Raw genomic sequence first — 19,875 nt, forward strand, 5'->3', positions numbered from 1 at the left:
CCCATCCATAAAGGTTCTACAATAAGCAGTTTTGCTATATTTGCATTTCTTACTATGAATCTCTGTCATTCCAGGATGGCTTTGAAGTCAAAGTCCTAGCTTAGCCTCCTGAGTTGGAAAAAGTGTGGGCCAATATATTTACCAGGTGTAAAGAACACATTAGGATATATAGTAGTATCTAGCACATATATTCTCAATAGTTACAAATGTGGTATGTGGCCAGTTTGCTTTAGAGTGACTAAGGACAACACATTGAGTTGGGTTATATTTTTTTCTTAATCCAAAATACTCTACTTGCACATATGGCAGAGGGTTGTTTTGAAATAGTCTACTTGCACACATGGGGGGAGGTTGTTTTGCTTGTTTTTGGTGCTGTACTGGGGATTGAACCCAGATTTGTACACACCTTAGGTAAACACTCTATATCCCTAGCTGCCTTTTTTTAAAAAAAATATTTTATGTATGAGTACACTGTAGCGGTCTTCAGACACACCAGAAGAGGGAATTAGATCCCATTACAGATGGTTGTAAGCTACCATGTGGTTGCTGGGGATTGAACTCAGGACCTCTGGAAGAACAGCCAGTGCTCTTAATCACTGAGCCATCTTTCCAGCCCTTCTCTAGCCTTCTTAGTATTGTCTTATTTGAGACAGCATGTTACTAAGTTGCCAGGCTGGCCTTAAATTCACTCTGTAGCCTAGGCCTGCTTTGAATTTGAGATCCTTTCACTTCATCCTCCCCAGAAGCTGGGATTACAGGTTTGTGCCACCAGGCTTGTCTGTACCCTTTTTTTCCATGTGACATGAGACCACATAGTTGCTCTATAAAATATACACTTTATGCATTTTTTATTGTGATGTTTTTTCTTTTTTATCTTTTATTAATGTCTTTTTGAAACGGTCTTTCTTTGTAGCCTGGCTACCCTGTTACTGACGATGTAAATCATGCTGGCCTTGATCTCTATAGAGATCCACCTCTCTCTGGGATGTTGGGATTATAGGCTTGTGTCACCAAGTTCTACTTTTCATTAGATACATTGCTAAATTCTAAGTAACTTTATTTTAAACTAAAAGTCTTTTAAACATTTTTATTTAATATTTTTTATGTGTATGAATGTTTTGCCTGCATGTATATCTATGTAGCACATATGTGCAAGTACCCAAGGAAATTGGACCCTTTGAAACTGGAGTTAAAGTTGGCCGTGAGCCACTATGCAGGTGCTTGGAATCAAATTCCAGGTCCTCTGGAAGAGTAGTCAGTGCTTTTAACAGCTGAGCAGTTCCTCCTGCCCTTTAAACATTTATTAAAGAAAATGTACCTGTTAATGCCAGGGCTGTAGAGATGGTCCAGCAGGTAAGAGCACTTCCTGCTTTTGCAGAAGACCCAGCTTCAGTCCCTAGCTCCCACATGGCAGCTCTCAACTATCAGTAACTCCAGACACAGGGGATCTGACATCCCACTCCCTTCTGATCTCTGTGGGCACATATCTTTGTGGTACACAAACGTATACAGGCAAAATATTCATATACATAAAATGAAAAATCCATAACAGTATATAATCTTGAAGATTGTTTATGCTTTCCTGTATAAAATAGTATTGCAGTTGTTCTTTTAAGCTGACTGTGTCATAAATCACCTTCCAAAGCTAGCTGTTATTAGTATACTATTTTTGAAGCTTGACAAATTAAAATTGATTTTTAAATCTAATAGAGAAAGTTAATTGATCAATAAATGCAATTGAGGTGACTTATTAGGAGGAGAAGGTTCCTTTCTTCTAACGCCAGTCCAGGTGGACCAAATAATCAAATACAAGACACTGACCTGTAACTATGCTCCTAAGACACACTTTTGTAGATAATTACATAAAATATAAATACATATTTTAGTATATTTAAAATAAGGGGAACATTCCATGCATGATCACAGTGACTAGTCTTGTCAGAACTGGAATGTAACTCAGTGGTAGAGAGCTGCCTGGTGTGCCTCGAGAACTAGGTTTGATTTCCAGCACTTAAGAAAAAAAAAAAAAAAAAAAAGCAGGTATATACCGTCTAACCAACAATTACAGCATCAGCATTTTTAATGACTTGTTTAAAAATGATTAATGTTTATTTACAAAATAACCTAAGAGCCAGTCTTTAGGACCTCTTGAAGCTCTAAATTTAGTCATTTGTTGTCTTTCTGTTTAGATGAACTGTGTGTGGAAGCACTTTGTCGAATGGAACAAAACAATTGCTCCTTTCAGGTTTTTGACAAATATCCAGGCATCTATTTGTTTCTGGTTCATCCCAATGAAATGGTAAGTATGGGTGAGAGGCAGTGCTAGCATTGGCTTTACTCTGTACCTATTAGGTAACTTTAATAATTAAAGATTCAGTGTGTTTTGTTTAAAATGTTGGTTAAGGTTTTTACTCTTTTTATATTAGTGCATTTAGGTAGGGTGTTATGTGGTTGGGAGTGTCATAAGTTTAAGAGGACAGGAGAGAATACTTGCCGATGAGTGATACTTGAGTTTTTAAAAGACAAGCAGAGAAGTAGTCTTTCTGTGTGTCTGTGCCAGTCAGGGTTTCTGTTGTGATAAAGTACTGGCCAAAGAAAGTTTGGAAGGAAGGAAAGAATTTGTTTCATAATACACTGCTACATCAAAGTCCATCAAAGGAAATCAGGAATGTAGAAGCAGGAACTGAAGCAGATACCATGGAGGACTACTACTTACTGACTTTCTCAGCCTATTTTCTTGTACAATCAGCTGTTTGTCCAGGGGAGAAGAGATACTACCCACAGTGAGCTGGTCACTCCCATGTCAGTCATTAAGACAGTAACCCCAGACTTAAGGGATTTTTTTTCCTTTAATTTGAAATTTCCTCTAAGTATTTATAGGTTTGTGTTAAGTTGATAAAATTAACCAGCATATTTTCAAACTGAACTAATGGAAGAGTTCTGCTTCTTTCACTTTGTTGCTGAGATACGTGGAAATGGCATTTTAGATAATAACTTTGCTAATAAGTAGGATTGAAGAGGGTGCAATTGTAGGGAATAGGTTGGAGCAAGAAAAATTTCTAAGTGCTAGAGATGAAGATAACATTCAGAGAGTGGACAAGAACAGATGCAGAGATCACCTCTAAGCATGGAAACAGGTACTAGCCTACCATGAAATGAGATGGCCTACAGGTACAGTTCCATGTACACTAGCAGTTAGAGTCAGTATTGTAAGGTAATTGCTGAGAAGGTCTGTTCTGCCAAAATAATGGCAAGAAAAGTTGTTTTGTGTTTTTGTTTTGTGCAGCAGGGAAAGAACATACTGCAGTAGTAGTACACGCCTTTAATCTCAGCATTCAGGAGGCAGAGGCTGGTAGATCTCTTGAGTTCAAAGCCAGCCTGGTTTATACAGTTTCAGGACAGTCAGCTATAAATGAGACCTTCTCTCAAGAGAAAGGAGCCTAGTAATAGGCTTTTAGTCAAAATGATGGTGTATCTGTTTTTTTTCCTCCTAAACAAATGGTAGGAAAAGTCCCCGAAGAGGAAATGAGGTAGTCAGGCTAGGTGTTTCTATGGACCAGCAATGGGAGAGTGTGATAAGTGATGACTTTATAATTGTGCCTCTTGAGGTTCATGGAGGAAAATGCAGCCTTGACCTGTTTGCTGCTGCTTACTGACTTTGGGACTGAATCCTTGGGGGTGTAGTTCAGTCAGAGTGCTTGTCTAGTAAGCATAAATCTCTGAAGTTGATCCCTTTTATGATACAAACCAGACATGGTAATAGTGTACACTTACATAATTACATAGCACGTGGGAGTCAGGAGGTTCAGGTCATTCTCAGCTATATAGCATGTTCTAGGTCAGCTGGGGATAAACAGAAGATTATATCTTAAGGGAAAAGGACTTTAGGATATGTGGTAATAAAAATGGGTGCATATGAATGTTTTAGAAAATGTATTACTCAGTGAAGACCAGATTGAACAAATCCTAGAAAGAAGATAAAATTTAAAGATTTGAGATGTGTATGAAGGATGGTAGTGTTAAAATGGATGTAAGAAGTCTAAGATAAAATACAGACAACTTCACTGGAGCAAATAAGACCATGTCAGTGACTTGCTTTAGGTATCCCAAAATGCTAATGGGATTGAGAGAGTAAACAAGCAGAAGGCATCACCCTAAGGGCAGTGGCAAATGTGGATTATTTTGAAAAAGGAGGTAGGCTGTAAATGAAGTTGGATGTGGTGGTAGATGGAAATGACTAAGATATATTGTAAAATTATGAAATTTTCAAAGAGAAGGTATTAAAGAGGGGCTGGAGGGATGGCTCAGTGGTTAAGAGCACTGTCTGTTCTTTCAGAGGTCCTGAGTTCAATTCTCAGCAACCAAATGGTGGCTCACAACCATCTGTAATGGGATCTGGTGCCTTCTTCTTGCCTCCAGGCAGAATGCTGTATACATAATGGCTAAATAAATCTTTTTTAAAAAAGTATTAAAGGAAACAGTTCATGCATAAAAATAGGTTTGAGCAATTTTGTGTTATCAAGCCAGCTGAACTTATCAGCTAAAGACTAGATTGGCTTATAGAAGTCTTCAGTGGATTGCCTCTAATAGACATACCTAAAATGTTAGTGAGCACAAAAGATTGATAGCGTGAATGGGAAAAATTACCAAATACTTACCATAATGTTAAATAGATATTCACATAGGACAGGTTTCTGCTAGTCCTTAAATGAATGAAAATGATTGTTTCATAAATGACTTCATTTGCTTGAATCAGGATCAAATAATGCCCTTTGATCAGTCTACAGAAATATGTAACCAGAAGATTTTCTTTGTTCATTGCTCATTGAATTAATGAACCTATAATGTTATTTATAATACAATTTCTTAGGTTCGGCGATGGGCTATTCTGACTGCAAGAAACCTGGGGAAAGTGGACAGAGATGACTATTACGACTTACAGGAAGTTTTAACTTGCCTTTTTAAAGTCATTGAGTTGGGGCTTTTGGAAAGTCCAGACATTTACACATCTTCTGTACTTGAAAAAGGCAAACTGATCCTTTTGCCTGCACACATGTATGATACTACCAACTACAAAAACTATTGGCTAGGTGAGTATTATTCTACATGGACATGTCTTCTCTAGTATTCTGAGTACAAAGCAATCTTTGAGCAATTTCCTTATTATAAGCTTTCATGGTTCCTAGTTGTTCCTTTGGTAGCTTAAGTATTTTGTATTTTATTAAATATCATTTATTCTAGATGCCTTCCAGATACATTTTTAAACCTTGGCAAGTAAGTCTTTTGTTTGAAGTAGAAGTGTCAGTGTGATTATTATTACCTTGTTTATTTTAGTGGTGTAAATATTTCCATGTGGTGAGAGATATTTGCAAGTCCCTATTTCCTGTGCCTTAAAGTTATATGCTGGTAGCAGTTTTCCTCTTAGAGGTATATGAACTATATACAACATGTATGAATGTTTGTGGCATCTTAGGTTTTGTGAAATCAAGTTGTGTGATAGTCATCTTAGAAGTCACTTTCTACCAAGGCCACCACCACTCACCTGTTTTACAGAGAAGGCATCAAATACTATTGTTGGGGAGTGGTGCAGAAGTACCTCAGACTGAAATAGCTGGGGGGTGGGAGGGGTGGCTTAAATCTGTTCTGCTTTGATTTCCTGACCTGCATTCTTTCTGCTAGCTAAAAACAACCATTTAGCATAGTGTTGTTTTATTAATCTGTAAACTGGAATAATCTTACAGGTATTTGCATGTTGTTGACTATTCTTGAAGAGCAAGCCATGGATTCACTGCTGCTGGGCTCAGACAAACAAAATGATTTTATGCAGTCCATTCTTCACACCATGGAGAGACAATCGGATGGTAATATACTTTGCTTGCAAAATGCTTTTGAATAATGTTATGATGGTGTACTTTTAAAATTGTTGGTGTTGCCAGGCAGAGTGTTGTTACACACCTTTAATCCCAGCACTAGAAGTTTGAGACCAACCTGGTCTACAGAGCAAGTTTCTGGACAGTCTGGGATACACAGAGAAATCCTGTTTTGAAAAGCCAAAAAATAAAGTTTGCGTCACTATAAGAATTGGGGTTGTAAGAGTTAGGAGAAAAGAACCTTCAGGCCTCAGGCATGCTGAGGAAGTGCTCTAGCACAGTGTGACCCAGGGACTGAGTTAGGTCATAGATTCAGACTTTAAGTTGCAAAGGTCCCCTAAGACCTTTAGCGCCTATCTTTGCTAGAGGAAATGAGTCCAGAGAAGTTAGCTTACTTTTCCATTATATAAACCAGTCTCTGGGATATCCATTTGCAAAAGCGTGTCACTTAATAGTGGGAAGAGCCTTGCTAATCTTAAGAGTCTGCCTTTACTTACTACTTTATTGATCTCTGATTCTCTAGGGTGGCACTGTCCAGCCTAACCACTAGACTGAAAATTAAAATTAAAAAAATCTAGGCTTTCATTCCCAGAAGCCATATTTTCAAAGTCAGTGGATACTAGACAGTATAAACCCACAACATTTTCATCATCACAGTCTGCTCTAGGTACCTGGAAAATGAAGCCAGGAACTTAATTCAGGAAGAACATGAAGTTGAGGCCAGCGTGCATTACATTGTGAGACTTTAAAAAAAAAATACCTAGCAGCACCCCCCGCCCACCAGTCCATCCCATTCATCAAAAGAAAAGGAAGCCTGAAGTTGATGTAGGGGACCTGAAAAAGGAATGCATCAGTAAAGACCAAGCATGTCAGAACCTATGAAAATATCCTTCACTTGGCTTCTGGAAAGTTGATTGGTGATATAAACTCACCTGCTTATTTCTAAATTTATAATGAGACTCTAGAAGAAATTGTACTATTTTTCTGATGGCAAACATTTTCTTGGTAGATGATGCTTTTGATAATGAATTTGCCAGCATAAAATACATATGTCGTTAATTTCTTTTCCCTGTGCCAGCACAGTCTTCAAGTGCAAATCAGTTCTTAAACTTTTTATAATTGTCTTCACATGATTATTTTCTTATTTGAGATTTTATGAAATGTAAGACACCACCATCAGAGATTGTGAAGGCTACAAAATGCTTAAGGAAATCTATGCAAGAGATAAAGTCAATTTGGTTGGGGATGATAAAGTACTTGCCTAGTGTGCCCAAGGCCTTGGGTTCTGCTCCAGTACTGAAGAACAAATACCATCCAAAGTTTGAAAGATTCTGCACCTAACCACCATGAGCAATAAGTAAGCTGTAGTGATGGTCTCCACAGAGTACTCTGGGGATCAAACACCTGGGAATGTTAACTTAGTACGGAATCTAGTAAAGATGGTTAGGAATTTGATAGGCAGTGCTGATGGAGAAGGCATTCTGGTGATATTTGCAAAGAGCTGATTTGTTTTTGCTACAAACAGATTATGGCCATATGAAAAATTAAGCTTGGAAACAATAGAATCTTGACTAAGAACTGTGATGTTAAAGAATCATCAGAGGTCATTAATTAGGACCAGTGCAGGATCTTGCTACTGTGTACTTGAGAGGGAAAAGGGAGAGCATGGGTAGCATGAATTCATGAAAAATGGACAGCAAAGACAGGAGGAAGAATGGGTGTGGAGAGAGTATGCTCTTGGCCAGCAGTTAATCTTCAGCATGCTGTTAGATAGTAAGCAAAATTAAGGATCTTGCTGGAGCAGAATATTTTTAAATCCTGAGCCTTATTTTGATAACAAATATAATTTCTTATTCCTTTATTCTTTCAAACAATACTTAGAATGAGAGAGAAGACTGTTGATCATTAATTTTCTTCTCTTTTTTTTTTTGCAAAGAGATTATAGTTTTAGAACATTTTGAAAAATTGTAAGTCAGGTGTTGTAATGGTCCATTCCTTTAATTCCTATGCTTTAGAGGCAGAAGCATGTGGAACTTTGTGAGTTCAAAGCCAGCCTGGTTTACAGAGGGAGTTCCAAAACAGCCAGGGCTACATAGAGAAGAAACCCTGTCTTGAAAAAAAGTCACTTTAAATTAGATATCATTTTAAATTACTTGCTATTTTACTTTGAGTTTTAGCTGACTAAGAATGCTTTCAGTATATTTTAGGATGTTTTTCTTATTGTTTTATAATTTAGTAATTGTTACATTTTATTTCAGATGACAGCATGGATCCTTTCTGGCCAGCCTTACACTGTTTCATGGTGATTCTTGATCGCCTTGGATCTAAGGTGTGGGGTCAACTTATTGACCCTATTGAAGCATTTCAAACCATCATTAATAACGAGAGCTACAACAAAGAGATCCAGAATATCCGGAACAGCTCAATAAGGTTTGCTTAATGTTAGAATTTAAAATAACATATTATAGCTGATTTTCTTAGATTTTTCTCTTCTTCTCCAACCTCTTTCAGTAATTTTTATTTATTCTTAATATTTAAGGACCAAGTTAGAACCGGAGCCACATTTTGATGATATGGTGACATGCAGCCAGATTGTTTATAACTATAATCCTGAAAAGACCAAAAAGGTATAGAACATTTTAAAAGCTGAAGTAATGACTCTGTAGAGAGTGTTCTGTGTAGTGACTGGTTGTTGACTTTATGATATGTAGTTGGTCTGAATCCACTGTTTCATAAAGGCCCTTTGGTGGGTTTGATGCTTTTCATATGGGGAACATGAACTTTAACCACAGGGGAATATCTTGTTAGGAGTAGTAGTAATCAAGCCAACTGATAAGAAGGCTGAAGTATGTGAAGGTGTGAATTTGCATTTTCTTGAAGCACTTTTATAATTCAAATGATATTAAGGACAACATATTGTAGACAAAAAGGGTAAAGCTGCACATTATATTCCTTTTCTACAGATTGGGTGTTAACAGCATTGATATTTGTTTTAACACCCATTAATATGTGCTTATCTGAATATTGATCATTTTTTCATTTTAGGATTCTGGGTGGAGATCAGCCATTTGTCCAGATTATTGTCCAAACATGTATGAAGAAATGGAAACATTAGCCAATGTACTTCAGTCAGATATTGGTCAAGATATGCGTGTTCATAACAGCACCTTTCTGTGGTTCATACCTTTTGTTCAGTCACTCATGGATCTTAAGGATTTGGGTGTGGCTTACATAGTAGAAGTTATTCACCATCTATACTCAGAAGTCAAAGATGTTCTCAACCAGACAGATGCTGTGTGTGACAAAGTCACTGAATTTTTTATTCTGATTTTAGTATCAGTGATTGAGCTGCATAGAAATAAGAAATGTTTGCATCTGTTGTGGGTGAGTTCCCAGCAGTGGGTAGATGCTGTTGTTAAGTGTGCCAAGCTTCCTACCACCGCATTTGTACGGAGTTGTGAGAAGTCATCTGCAAGTACCCCCAGAGGAGCAGCAATAATGTCATCCGTGGCGTTGCATTCAGTACAGTCTAACTCTGTCCAGCTTGCTTGTGTACAGTTGATTAGGGGTCTCCTCAAAGAAGGTTATCAGCTTGGTCAGCAGACACTTTGTAAGCGGTTCTGGGATAAACTTAACTTATTCCTTCGAGGAAATTTGTCTCTGGGTTGGCAATTGACTGGTCAAGAAACCCATGAGTTACAAATGTGTTTGAAACAAATTATTAGAAACATAAAATTCAAAATGCCTCAATATAGCACTTTTGGCGATCCAACTTCTGCATTCAAAACCCCTCCAACTTTTAAAGAAGAAAGCGAACAAATAGACAGGAAGGCTAAAAAAGACATTTATTGCTTGGAAAAATGCAGCCCACTGTCTTCTAAAGAGCCAGTGAAAGTTGACAGCCATCGAGTGTTGATGAAAGCAAGTACTACAGAAGAAGAGGACTTTAAGCAGCACTACATTGATTTGAATGAAGAAGAGCCTCTTCCAACTGAGTTGTGCTTAAAGCAGAAAAGTGAGGCTCTTTTTTCTGAAAGTGCTCCAGAGCAAGTTAAAATAAGCACAGAGAAGTCTGGAAAAGAAAACTCTTCATGCACACCACCAAATAGTACATCAAGAAGTGGTCCAGAATGGGGATGTGACAGAGGAGTGATAATTTCAACACATTCATTGACTGATTCTACCAGTGATTTCCTAGAAAAGGTACCTACATCAAATGAAGATGTCTCGTTAAAGGATGGCACTGTTGGTAAAACTTCAAAACCAAATTTCAAAGTACAGAAAGATGAAATTTGTGCAAAGTTATCGTATGTCATAAAGAAGCAACACAAGAAAAGTACTTTGGTTGATAACATTATCAATTTGGAGGAAAATACAGCTTTGTCTGACCTTGAGAACTGTTCAGAAATAGATAAAGGAGTTCTAAACGAAGATACCGTCGAACATGTGTCTTCAGACCCTGTTCTGGATGACAAGCATGAAGAGCAAAAATCTCAAAACAGTTCACTGTTCAAGAAAGAGATAAAAAGTGAAGAGTTGGATAATAGTTCTGATGATGATGAAGACAAGCTTCAAATCCAGGAAGGCCATGCTGATGATGGTTTGGTATCGTTTACAGAAGTTACTGATACACTGGTGAAGAAAACTCCATGTGAGGATCCTGTTGTAAAGGTGGTAGTTGACTCAAGAGATAGGGAAATGAGGGGGAGTACAGTGCAGACTTCTAACTTGGTGGAAGGACAGGTGCCTCATGAGAGTAACAAGCCTTTGGTAGCAGGTCGTCAAATAGACCTCTGTAACATAACTTTAGTATCTCAAACCACTGTTATTCAATTTCCATCAGGTTTAAGTAAACAGAATTTGTTTCAACTACAAAAAGATGATAAAGAAAACTTAACAGCTAACCAAACTAGGGCTGCCACCTGCCATGGACAGATTATTGTTATTTCAGATTCTGACGAAGAAAATGATGAAAATGAAGACGAAGATAAAAGAAGTTGTGGTATTGAGGAAAACATCAAACAGAGCAAAGTGTGCATGGAGAAAGAATGTTCAGAGCAGCATGGTTTGGAAGTTAATACCAGTGTGGAAAAGAAGCTTGTAAAGGAAGAAGAAACAGAGTGCCCTGTAGAATTTGAGGACTCTGAATCTCAGTGTTTTGAGTTTGAAAGTCCATCTATACTCTATTCAGCTTGGGACCATCATAAAATAGACAGCAAAAACTCCCTTCAGGAGCAACAAAAGAGCTGTATAGCTAATGTAGCTGATAGTACAAATAATAACTTGGGTTGTGGTGTAGACTCTGTGTCTGAAGAGGTTGTTAGGAACAAAGTAGAGGGTGGTAAAGAGCGTGCAGAACCACACAGTAATGTTTCTGCTGAGGAATTATGTAAAATTGGAGTAAAAACTAAGAGAAAACAATTTGACAAAGTTACAGCTGAAGATCCTCAGAGGCCTTCCTCTTCTGTTGGAACTGAACAATCAGCTGATCACAGAGATCTTACTGAAAGTAATTTAAAGAATGCAGACATGGGGATGTCAGCTCCCAGTTCAAGTGTTGAGAGAGAGTCTACAGTTTTACAAAAGAAGTCTACAAAGTCTCGCACTCACCCAAAACCTGTTAGGAAAGTTCCACCTTCTAAGGCTACTAAGAAAACACAGTCAGATACCAGAAGAGGACAGAATAAGAGTTCATGTTATATAAGTTGTAGAACTACTCCTGCTATTGTCCCGCCAAAGAAGTTTCGCCAGTGTCCAGAGCCAACTTCAACAGTTGAAAAACTTGGTCTGAAAAAAGCTCCTCGGAAGGCATTTGAGTTGTCCCAGAGGTCTCTGGAGTGTATAGTTCAATTACGTGATCATGGCAAGACTGTTGGAGTAGTTGATGCCCCCAAAAAGACTAAATTAATTCCTCCTCAGACTCTTTCTATCAAAAATAACAAACTTCTGACAAGCCAGGATCTTCAATTTCAAAGGCTTATGAGATCCAGATCACACCAAAAACGAGACTTTGATTACAAAAATACTGTGTCACGCACAGTACAGGGTTCGGATATAATTGGAGTAGACTTGGATGAGCCAGATAACCGTAGAGGAAGTGAGCCACTTGCCGTCAGTAGTGAAAAACAATTAGCAAAATGCGTGCCTTCCAAACCAGAGGTGGCAGAAGCTGCTTCTGATCCTTGGGTGACAGGTATAACTTGTCTTGTGAACCAGTGTGAATCTAGAGTGTTAAGTGGAGGAGTGCCAACAGATGTGGTGATGGTCTCTGCTTCAGAGGACCCTGTGGGTGGAGGTGCTCTCTCAGTGCAAGTTGGGGAGGTGGCAGCTGTGAAAGCTGCAGAGCCAGAGTCCAGTAGTGATACAGATGATGATAACAATTTATTCCTAACTCAACATGATCCTCAAGATATGGATCTATGCTCACAGTTGGAAAATACTAAAACCATTGTTGTGGCTCATAAGAATACAGTCCAGGGAGAAGATGAAGATGCTTTAAGTCGGCCTCATTTGGAGTCTTTGAGTATTGTAAAGTGTAAATACAAGGACTGTGTTGAAACCACAAAAAACCAGAGTGAATACTGCCCAAAACACTCTGAAGCTAAAGCAGCAGATGATGTGTTTCGTAAACCTGGCTTGCCTCCTTCTGTAGCAAGGCCCTTGAGACCTACTACTACCAAGATATTTAGCTCAAGTAGTGCTTCACGAACTGCCAATCTTTCCAAGTCTTTGGAAAGTACCACACTTCAGTCAGCACTAAAAAAGTCAAGTGGAGCACAGCCTAATTTGAAGGTTACACCCTCTTCCCTGGGGTTTCAGAAGCCAGTGGCTGAGGTGAAAAGTTTATGCAATGTTTTTCATTTTCAGACTCCAAGCAGTTCCAACAAACAAAGTTACAAGCTTACATTTAGTGAGAACAGGCCTATGTTGACTTCTTCTCCAGTGAACATTCTCTTGCCATCCCAGTCTATTTTTGATACCTTCATTAAAGAGGTCTTAAAATGGAAATACCAAATGTTTTTGAACTTTGATAAGTGTGGTGCTCCAACAAGTCTCTGTCAGTCTATCTCAAGACCTGTGCCTGTCCGATTTCAAGATTGTGAAGAATATTTTAATGTTTTTCTACCTTTGATTATATTGAATGCTTTTGAAACAGTAAGTACTCTTTAATTCTTTGCACCTTCTGTAGATAGAGAAATTGTTATGAGCAAATAGCTCTCTAAATTTCTGTTTGAGTCTATACTCACTTCAGTGAGAATCTATTGGAAGGTTTGGAGTTGGTCAGTATTTAGACCAGGGACTAGTGATAGTAGCTTATTTCTTAACCAACATCCTTGGTTATTGGTAGAAAATAAACTTTGGAGAGGCTAACAGATCTAGTAGACTAGTTATAGGTTGATTGCAGCAACTTGAGGGTAAAATGGTAGCGGGGTTGAATGGTAGTTTGGAGATGGCAAGGCTGTAGGGTACATTTTAGAAGATAACACGGTTGAGTGGAAATTGAAAAGATGACTGTTTTGAGGCTTAACGTGGTTGTTGGAATGCTTTATGTTCACTCTCTGCCAGAAGTGAGGTAGAACTTCCCAAGTTCACCTCTCCTGGTATCGAGGCTGGAGCAGTACATGGCGGGAACGCCCCTGCTGGATGTTTCTAGCCAAAAATGATGCCTAGTGTGACAGTGGGGTTGTGTCCACCCCTCTGAGGAGTAACTGCTTGGTTAATTTTGTGCAGAAGCAGTTCAGCACCAAGAGTCGTTGATGAACAGTTACATGAGGAATGAGGGCCAGTTGCAGATTTAACTTGACTCAAAATGTTATTGTAAAACAAAGTGTCATAGGTCATTTTGTTGTTGTTTGTTTCTTTTTTTTAAAAGTGTAAAAATAGCCTTTTTGCATTAGTGGGGTTTTGTTTGTTTGTTGTTTTTAATATAGGCTTAGGAGTAGTTATTTTTAACTCATGAAAGATCTCAAAGATATTTCTGGGTTTGATTTGAGGCTTTGGAAGACTAGTGCATGTGACATAGAAACCAACAGGAAGAGTGCTTGTGCCAATCCCAGAGATTGAGAGAAATGTAGATTGGATGATCTCAATGTGAAGTAGGTGCTACCAGTAAGATCTAGCAGTACATGAGCAGTAGCAGGGCCACAGGTGACTGTTGAACAAAAAACGTGTCTATTTCAACTGAGGAGTACTATTTTTAGCTTTTGGAAGTTCAGTTAACAAATATAACCAAATGTGGCTAATGGCTGCTGAGTTGAACAGGACAGTTGTGGACAACTTGATAAACCTCACAAACTTAGGTTCTCACTTGGGATTCTGTTCTGCTTTTCCTTTAACCCACTTTGGAACATTTTGTTGTATGTAGTGGCTTTTACATGTTCTTTATTTCTTAATTTTCTTTTTTGCTTTGTGTAGGTGGCACAGGAATGGTTGAATTCTCCAAATAAAGAGAATTTCTATCAGTTGCATTTACGAAAATTTCCAGCTGATTATAAAAAATACTGGGAGTTTCTAAGTAAGTTCATATGCAATTTGGAATACATGATGTGATAACTGGAAATTTTTACTTGAGAGATGACAGGGCTCTAGTGGGACAAGCACTTAAGAGTTCCCAACAGTACTACAGAGAGCCGTGATCAGATGCTGACCGCCATGTAAACTCATCGCATTTAGCCCTTGTTACAATGAGACATTAAGGCAGAAAAGATTATTTGAGATAAAAAGAACAAATGGTCAGAAGTTCAATTAACAGGTTCTATAATTTTAGTGCATGTGTGTGTGATATATAGAGGAAAATATGAACAGATAAAAAGTAAACTTTTCATGTACATGTGGCTTTTTTTGAGACAGAACCTTACTGTGTGTATCTCCCTGATGGCCTGGAACTCAGTAGATCAGGCTGCCTTTATTTCACAGAGATCTGCTTGCCTCCACCTCCTGAGTGCTGAGATGCAAGGAGCACTGCTCACAACACACCTGACTTGTACTATTAAATCAGGAAAGAGTGACAAAGAAGTCAAATACAATAGAAATAAATAGAAAGAAATAAGAGGTCCTGTTACATTAATGGTAGAGCTGGCTTTGTAGTTCTCTAACTCTTGTGGATAAAGCAAACACTGATACTGTTATGAAACAGCTTTCATGGGAATAGGGTATAATAGAGTGGCTTAGGTGATGAACCCTGGCATTTGGGTTGGAAGAACTAACTTTTCACATTCAAAGTTTAAAGTTTAAAAAAATGTAAAACTTTTCTAGAGTCCACATACAGTTTTCAGCAAGCCTTCTCATGTGTTAACATCTCACATATATGGAACAAGGGGTTACCATTGCTATAGTACAGGGTATGAGAGAGACCTCATTCATGTCATAGCTATGGTCCCGGTAATGTCTGTTTTCTGTCCTGGGATCCAATCTGAAGTCCAAACATCTCTAGTTGTGCTGTCTTCTCAGTCCTTAGCCTGTCTTTACTGCATGTTTTGATGGCTAAAGAGTACTGTCCAGTTAGTTTGTAGAACACACTTTGTTTCCTACACGCTACTTTAGAGGCTTTATGCATTTGTTAAAAAAAAAAGAACAGTAGCGTAGCTTTTCGTGGTGGCAACGGACTCAGATCACTTGATTGCTGAGCATCTTCTGTGAAGTTAACAGTTTTTCACCTGTAATCAATAATCTGTTGTGCCCCTTTTATCTTCCCTGTTTTGTTTTTATAATTTGTTTTGGGGTTCTGGGATTAGAACCCAGGACCTTTATATTCTACCCCTGAGCCATATTATAACACAGTTAAGAATTTCCTGTTAAAAATAGTTTCACAACCCCAGCTATCTCTAGTTTTCTTCAGTATTTTCCTCATGCGTGCATGAGTACACAAGCACCTATGATGGCCAGAGAACAGCCTTAGGTTTTGAAATGGGATCTCACTGTCCTAGAGCTCACCAGTTAGGCTAGACTGACTGGCAGGCCAGTGAGCCAGAGATCTGTATCCTCTGCTTAGCCATACTGTATTATATGAGTGTACCACCATGACCAGTCTTTAAAATAAAGGTTGCCTGTGTATGGGTGTGGAAGGCAGAAGAAGTTGTTGGACTGCTAGGATTAGAGTTACAGATGGTTATTAGCTCTCATGTGAATATTGGGGGTTGAACCCAGGTCCTGTAGAAGATCAGCCATCCTAACTTCATTACCCCATTTGTAACATGCCCAGCCTTTTTATGTGGGTTCTCAGTGGTTGTGAGATAAACACTTTACTGATGGAGCTACCTACCTCCCCAGTCCCTATTTTTTATGACATTTTAAAGTTATTACTATTTTTTGTTTTTTTTAGGAGTTGAGCTCTCTCACTGAAGAGAGGGGCTTCCTCCACCCCCCCCCCAAGTATTTACTTAGGCTTTTTTAGTTACCCTTCTCCTCCTGGTTTTGTTCTTGTGAGTCACTGGTGTGCTGTCACTTCTTGTCAGAAGATTGTATGAATAGAATTCTACATTTTTTATACTTGTCTTTTACTGCTTGTATCAACATAAGAATATTAAGATAGTTCATAGTTCTAATTGATTTATTTACACCTTCTCCCTCATCTCCATTTTTAGTGCTTCACATCAGTTTCTTAGTGTTCAACTAATTCAGTTGATGATGAACCTTTTTTTTTTTTTATTGTAGTGCTTGCTTTATTTTCCTAGTCTTGTTTACTTTATAACTATCTTTTCTCCCTTGTGTGGAATGCCATTAGTAGCTTTAAAGTATCATTGTATACTCAGATCTGTTTCTGAATTTCCTGAGCCTGTGATTTTTTTAAACTAGAGAACACATGAGAGAACTCTGGTTAAGAACCAGTAAAAAGGGAGACTGGAGAGCTGGCTCAGTGGTTAAGAGAACTGCCTGCTCTTCCAGAGGTCCTGAGTTTAATTCCCAGAAACCACATGGTGGCTCACAACCATCTGTAATGAGATCTGATGTCCTCTTCCAGTGTCTGAGGACAGCTTACAGTGTACACACACACACATACACACACACACACACACACAATAAACCCTAAAAAACAAATCAAAACAAAAGAACCAATTAAAAGGCCTGGGCAAGGGTGGTGGAGGACAGGGGACCAGGCAGGAGGATCTCTGAATAAGGATAGCCTAGTCTGCAGAATGAGTTCTAGGACAGTCAGGACTACACAGAGAAACTTAATATTAAAAACAAACAAACAAAAAGTAAATCCAGTAAAAAGTCAGGCCTTATGGCACATGCTATAATCCTAGCACTTGAGAGGTGAAGGTAAGAGGGTTAAGGGTTCAGTGTCAGGGGGAAGGAGAGATACTCAGTTAAAAAGTACTTGTTGCTTTTGAAGACAACCCAGATTCTATCCCTAGTACCTATGTGGTAGCTCACAATCCATAACTCGTTCTAAGATCCAGTAAGTATGCAGGTGGTGCATGTACATACATCATGTAGGCCAAACATTTGTATACATAAAATGTTGGGGTTCAGGAATGGCACACAAACCATACAAACACTGATCTCAGTTAAGCAAGAATAGTTTATTGAATGCACACCCCAAGACTGTTCTATCAGGACTCAGGAGCCCAATTGTGGTACTAGTCTGTTCTTATGGCAGGTTTTTTTATAGGAGAAACCAAGCAAGGTCAGAAGTTCAGAAGGCAAGGGTGGAGGCAGTGCTACATTTTAGCTAACTAGACAGAGCAATATCAGTTGACTTTCAAGCTGATTGGTCCTAAGTGTGAGGTAAGAGGGCTGGTGGTCGAGCGGTGAGCAGGAGTTCAGAGTCCTAGCGTTAGGACCGTTAGAGAAGTGTCCAGTGTCAGCTTTGAATAATCACTTCTAGGAAGCGAAGTCCGAGAACCTGAATTAATTTCACCTTATAAGCAAAATGGAGATTGAGCTAAAAATGGCTAGTTATGTTAAAAGGAGTAGGACATAAAGTCACTTAAAAATGTAAGTCAGGACTACATAGTAAGACTGTCACAACTAATAAAAGCTAGAATGAATCTTATGTAAAGAATGTGTCTGCTACTTTTCAGTATTCTATTTTGCTTTGTAGAAATTTTCTTTTAACTTTCATTTAAAATGATTATATTCATTCTTACTCTCCTCCCTCCAGCTCCCCAAAGAACCCTATATTACAACTCTCCTTCATAGCTTTCTTTTGGAATATAGTTTTTGTTTTTCAAGACAGGGTTTCTATGCATAGCCCTGGCTGTCCTAGAACTCATTTTGTAAATGAGGCTGACCTCCAATTCACAGAGATTCTCCTGCCTCTGTCCTCCAAGTGCTGGGATTAAAGACTTCCATCACCACCACCGACCTTGTTTTTTAAACTTTATGGAATCCTATAATGAGCAAACAATTACATTTAGATTTTTGAAAGTGAGTTAAATGTCTTTGTGAGCTGTCATGTGGGTGTGGGGAATTGAACTCAGGTTCTCTAGAAGAGCAGCCAATGCGTGTTACTTTGTATTTGGGGGGACTGAGGGTAGAGTGGGGTTTGAGATGGGATTTCCCTGGCTGTCCTGGACTTCTGTAAATCAGGCTGGCTAGGACTCAAGAGATCTGCCTGAAATAAAGGCGTGCACCACCACCACCCAGCTAAATCCTTTAAAGTCCACTGAGCCCAGATGGTGCTTTCATTCTGTGCCTTGATGTGCAGTCATCCACTGGAACCTGTGGAATCTTATCAATTGTCCGTCCTCCTAAAGAAAAGTGACCTTTCCTCCCTTATAACCATCAATTGCCAGTCACTCCTCAGCTAGTGGTGGGACCTGTGGAGTCCTTCTGCTTTCCAGGTTGGGACTTTTGAACAGACTTGATACTGGGCAGGTCATGTATAGGCAACCACAGCTGCCATTGTTAGGGTCTACATCAGATTCTTTTTATTGGCTTAGGTCACCCCTTTAATATATAGAGAGAATTCATCAGGACTTTATATTTTGGAACTTAGTACATACAAAGGTTTACTTTCTTGTAAATTGGTTTTGAAATCTGTTAAGGAATTGCATAAATGCTAATTTTTGTTTCATAGTTTACTTGGAGGAATCTGAACTAGCTAAGCAGCTTCACCCGAAGGAAAATGATCTGGTGTTTTTGGTTCCTGAGAAGAAACATGTGGACAGGCATGGCATGCAAGATCGCAGTCACTATTACTGTGGCTATGTTCATAAGTTTCGACGAACTTCAGTCAGTAAGTAAATAAGGGGTCGACAAGATGATCTCATTTGCTTACATTGTGCTTTCTTAGCCCCATATTTTGTTATATGCCAGGTTAATCACTTTCCATTTAGCATTATTTTTGTTTTCTTACCTCAGATCCTGAGTTTATTGCTTACTATTTAAAAGCTTTGTTTTTAATTTCGCAAGTGCAGGTGCCTGCTGAGGCCAGATGTGCTGAGTGCCCTTGGGGCTGGAGTTACAGGCAGTTATGAGCTGCCCAACATGAGTACTGGGAAACCAGCTCAGGTTCTCTGGAACCAATGAACCATCTCTCCAGCCTCAAACCATTTTTTTTTTTAATTTTTGGTTTGCAGTAAGAAGTGATTGATTTTTTTTAATGTGTAAGACAGAGCCTGTTTACCTATACAGAGATACCATATGACTTTCTTCCTAACTGGGTAGCATTCTGAGTCAGAACTCTACAAAAATACACACCCCATCTTGCTCTTTGGATCTTATAATACATGCTTCTGATTTTTCCTTTCACCTGCCCCACTTTATCTGAAATAACCTCCCAGCACAGTGCTACACCCTTCTCTGTGCTTGCTGAGTCTGCTTGTTGCCCTCTTTTCCTCCTTGAAGGACATAACTTTCACATCTACTCAGTATCATCTTGTCAGAAAGACACCAGCTTGTCCATCTCTGCGCCCTCATTCCTTCCTCATCCTGTCTCTGTTTCTCCAAGGGACTCATTACTTTCTGACATACTTATTTGGTACCTTCCTCTGGATGACAGGAACGTTCTTGTTTGTCTTGGACTTTCAGGATAGGGTTTCTCTGTGTAGCTTTGGCT

The 19,875-nt window shown here is 38.8% G+C and overlaps 1 protein-coding gene across 2 annotated transcripts in view; it reads left to right on the forward strand.

Moving 5' to 3' along the window:
- Positions 1-19,875, forward strand: part of SETX (senataxin) — a 48,197-nt gene that overhangs the window by 7,535 nt on the left and 20,787 nt on the right. For both annotated transcript variants that reach the window (XM_080927467.1, XM_080927468.1), the window contains exons 5-12: positions 2,190-2,299; positions 4,871-5,090; positions 5,742-5,861; positions 8,129-8,300; positions 8,410-8,497; positions 8,916-13,025; positions 14,286-14,385; positions 18,895-19,053. In XM_080927467.1, the coding sequence (XP_080783593.1) occupies positions 2,190-2,299; positions 4,871-5,090; positions 5,742-5,861; positions 8,129-8,300; positions 8,410-8,497; positions 8,916-13,025; positions 14,286-14,385; positions 18,895-19,053 (5,079 nt within the window). The remainder of the gene's footprint in view (positions 1-2,189; positions 2,300-4,870; positions 5,091-5,741; positions 5,862-8,128; positions 8,301-8,409; positions 8,498-8,915; positions 13,026-14,285; positions 14,386-18,894; positions 19,054-19,875) is intronic.

This window comes from Micromys minutus, assembly GCF_963924665.1.
Source record: "Micromys minutus genome assembly, chromosome: 13".
Lineage (NCBI taxonomy): Eukaryota > Metazoa > Chordata > Mammalia > Rodentia > Muridae > Micromys > Micromys minutus.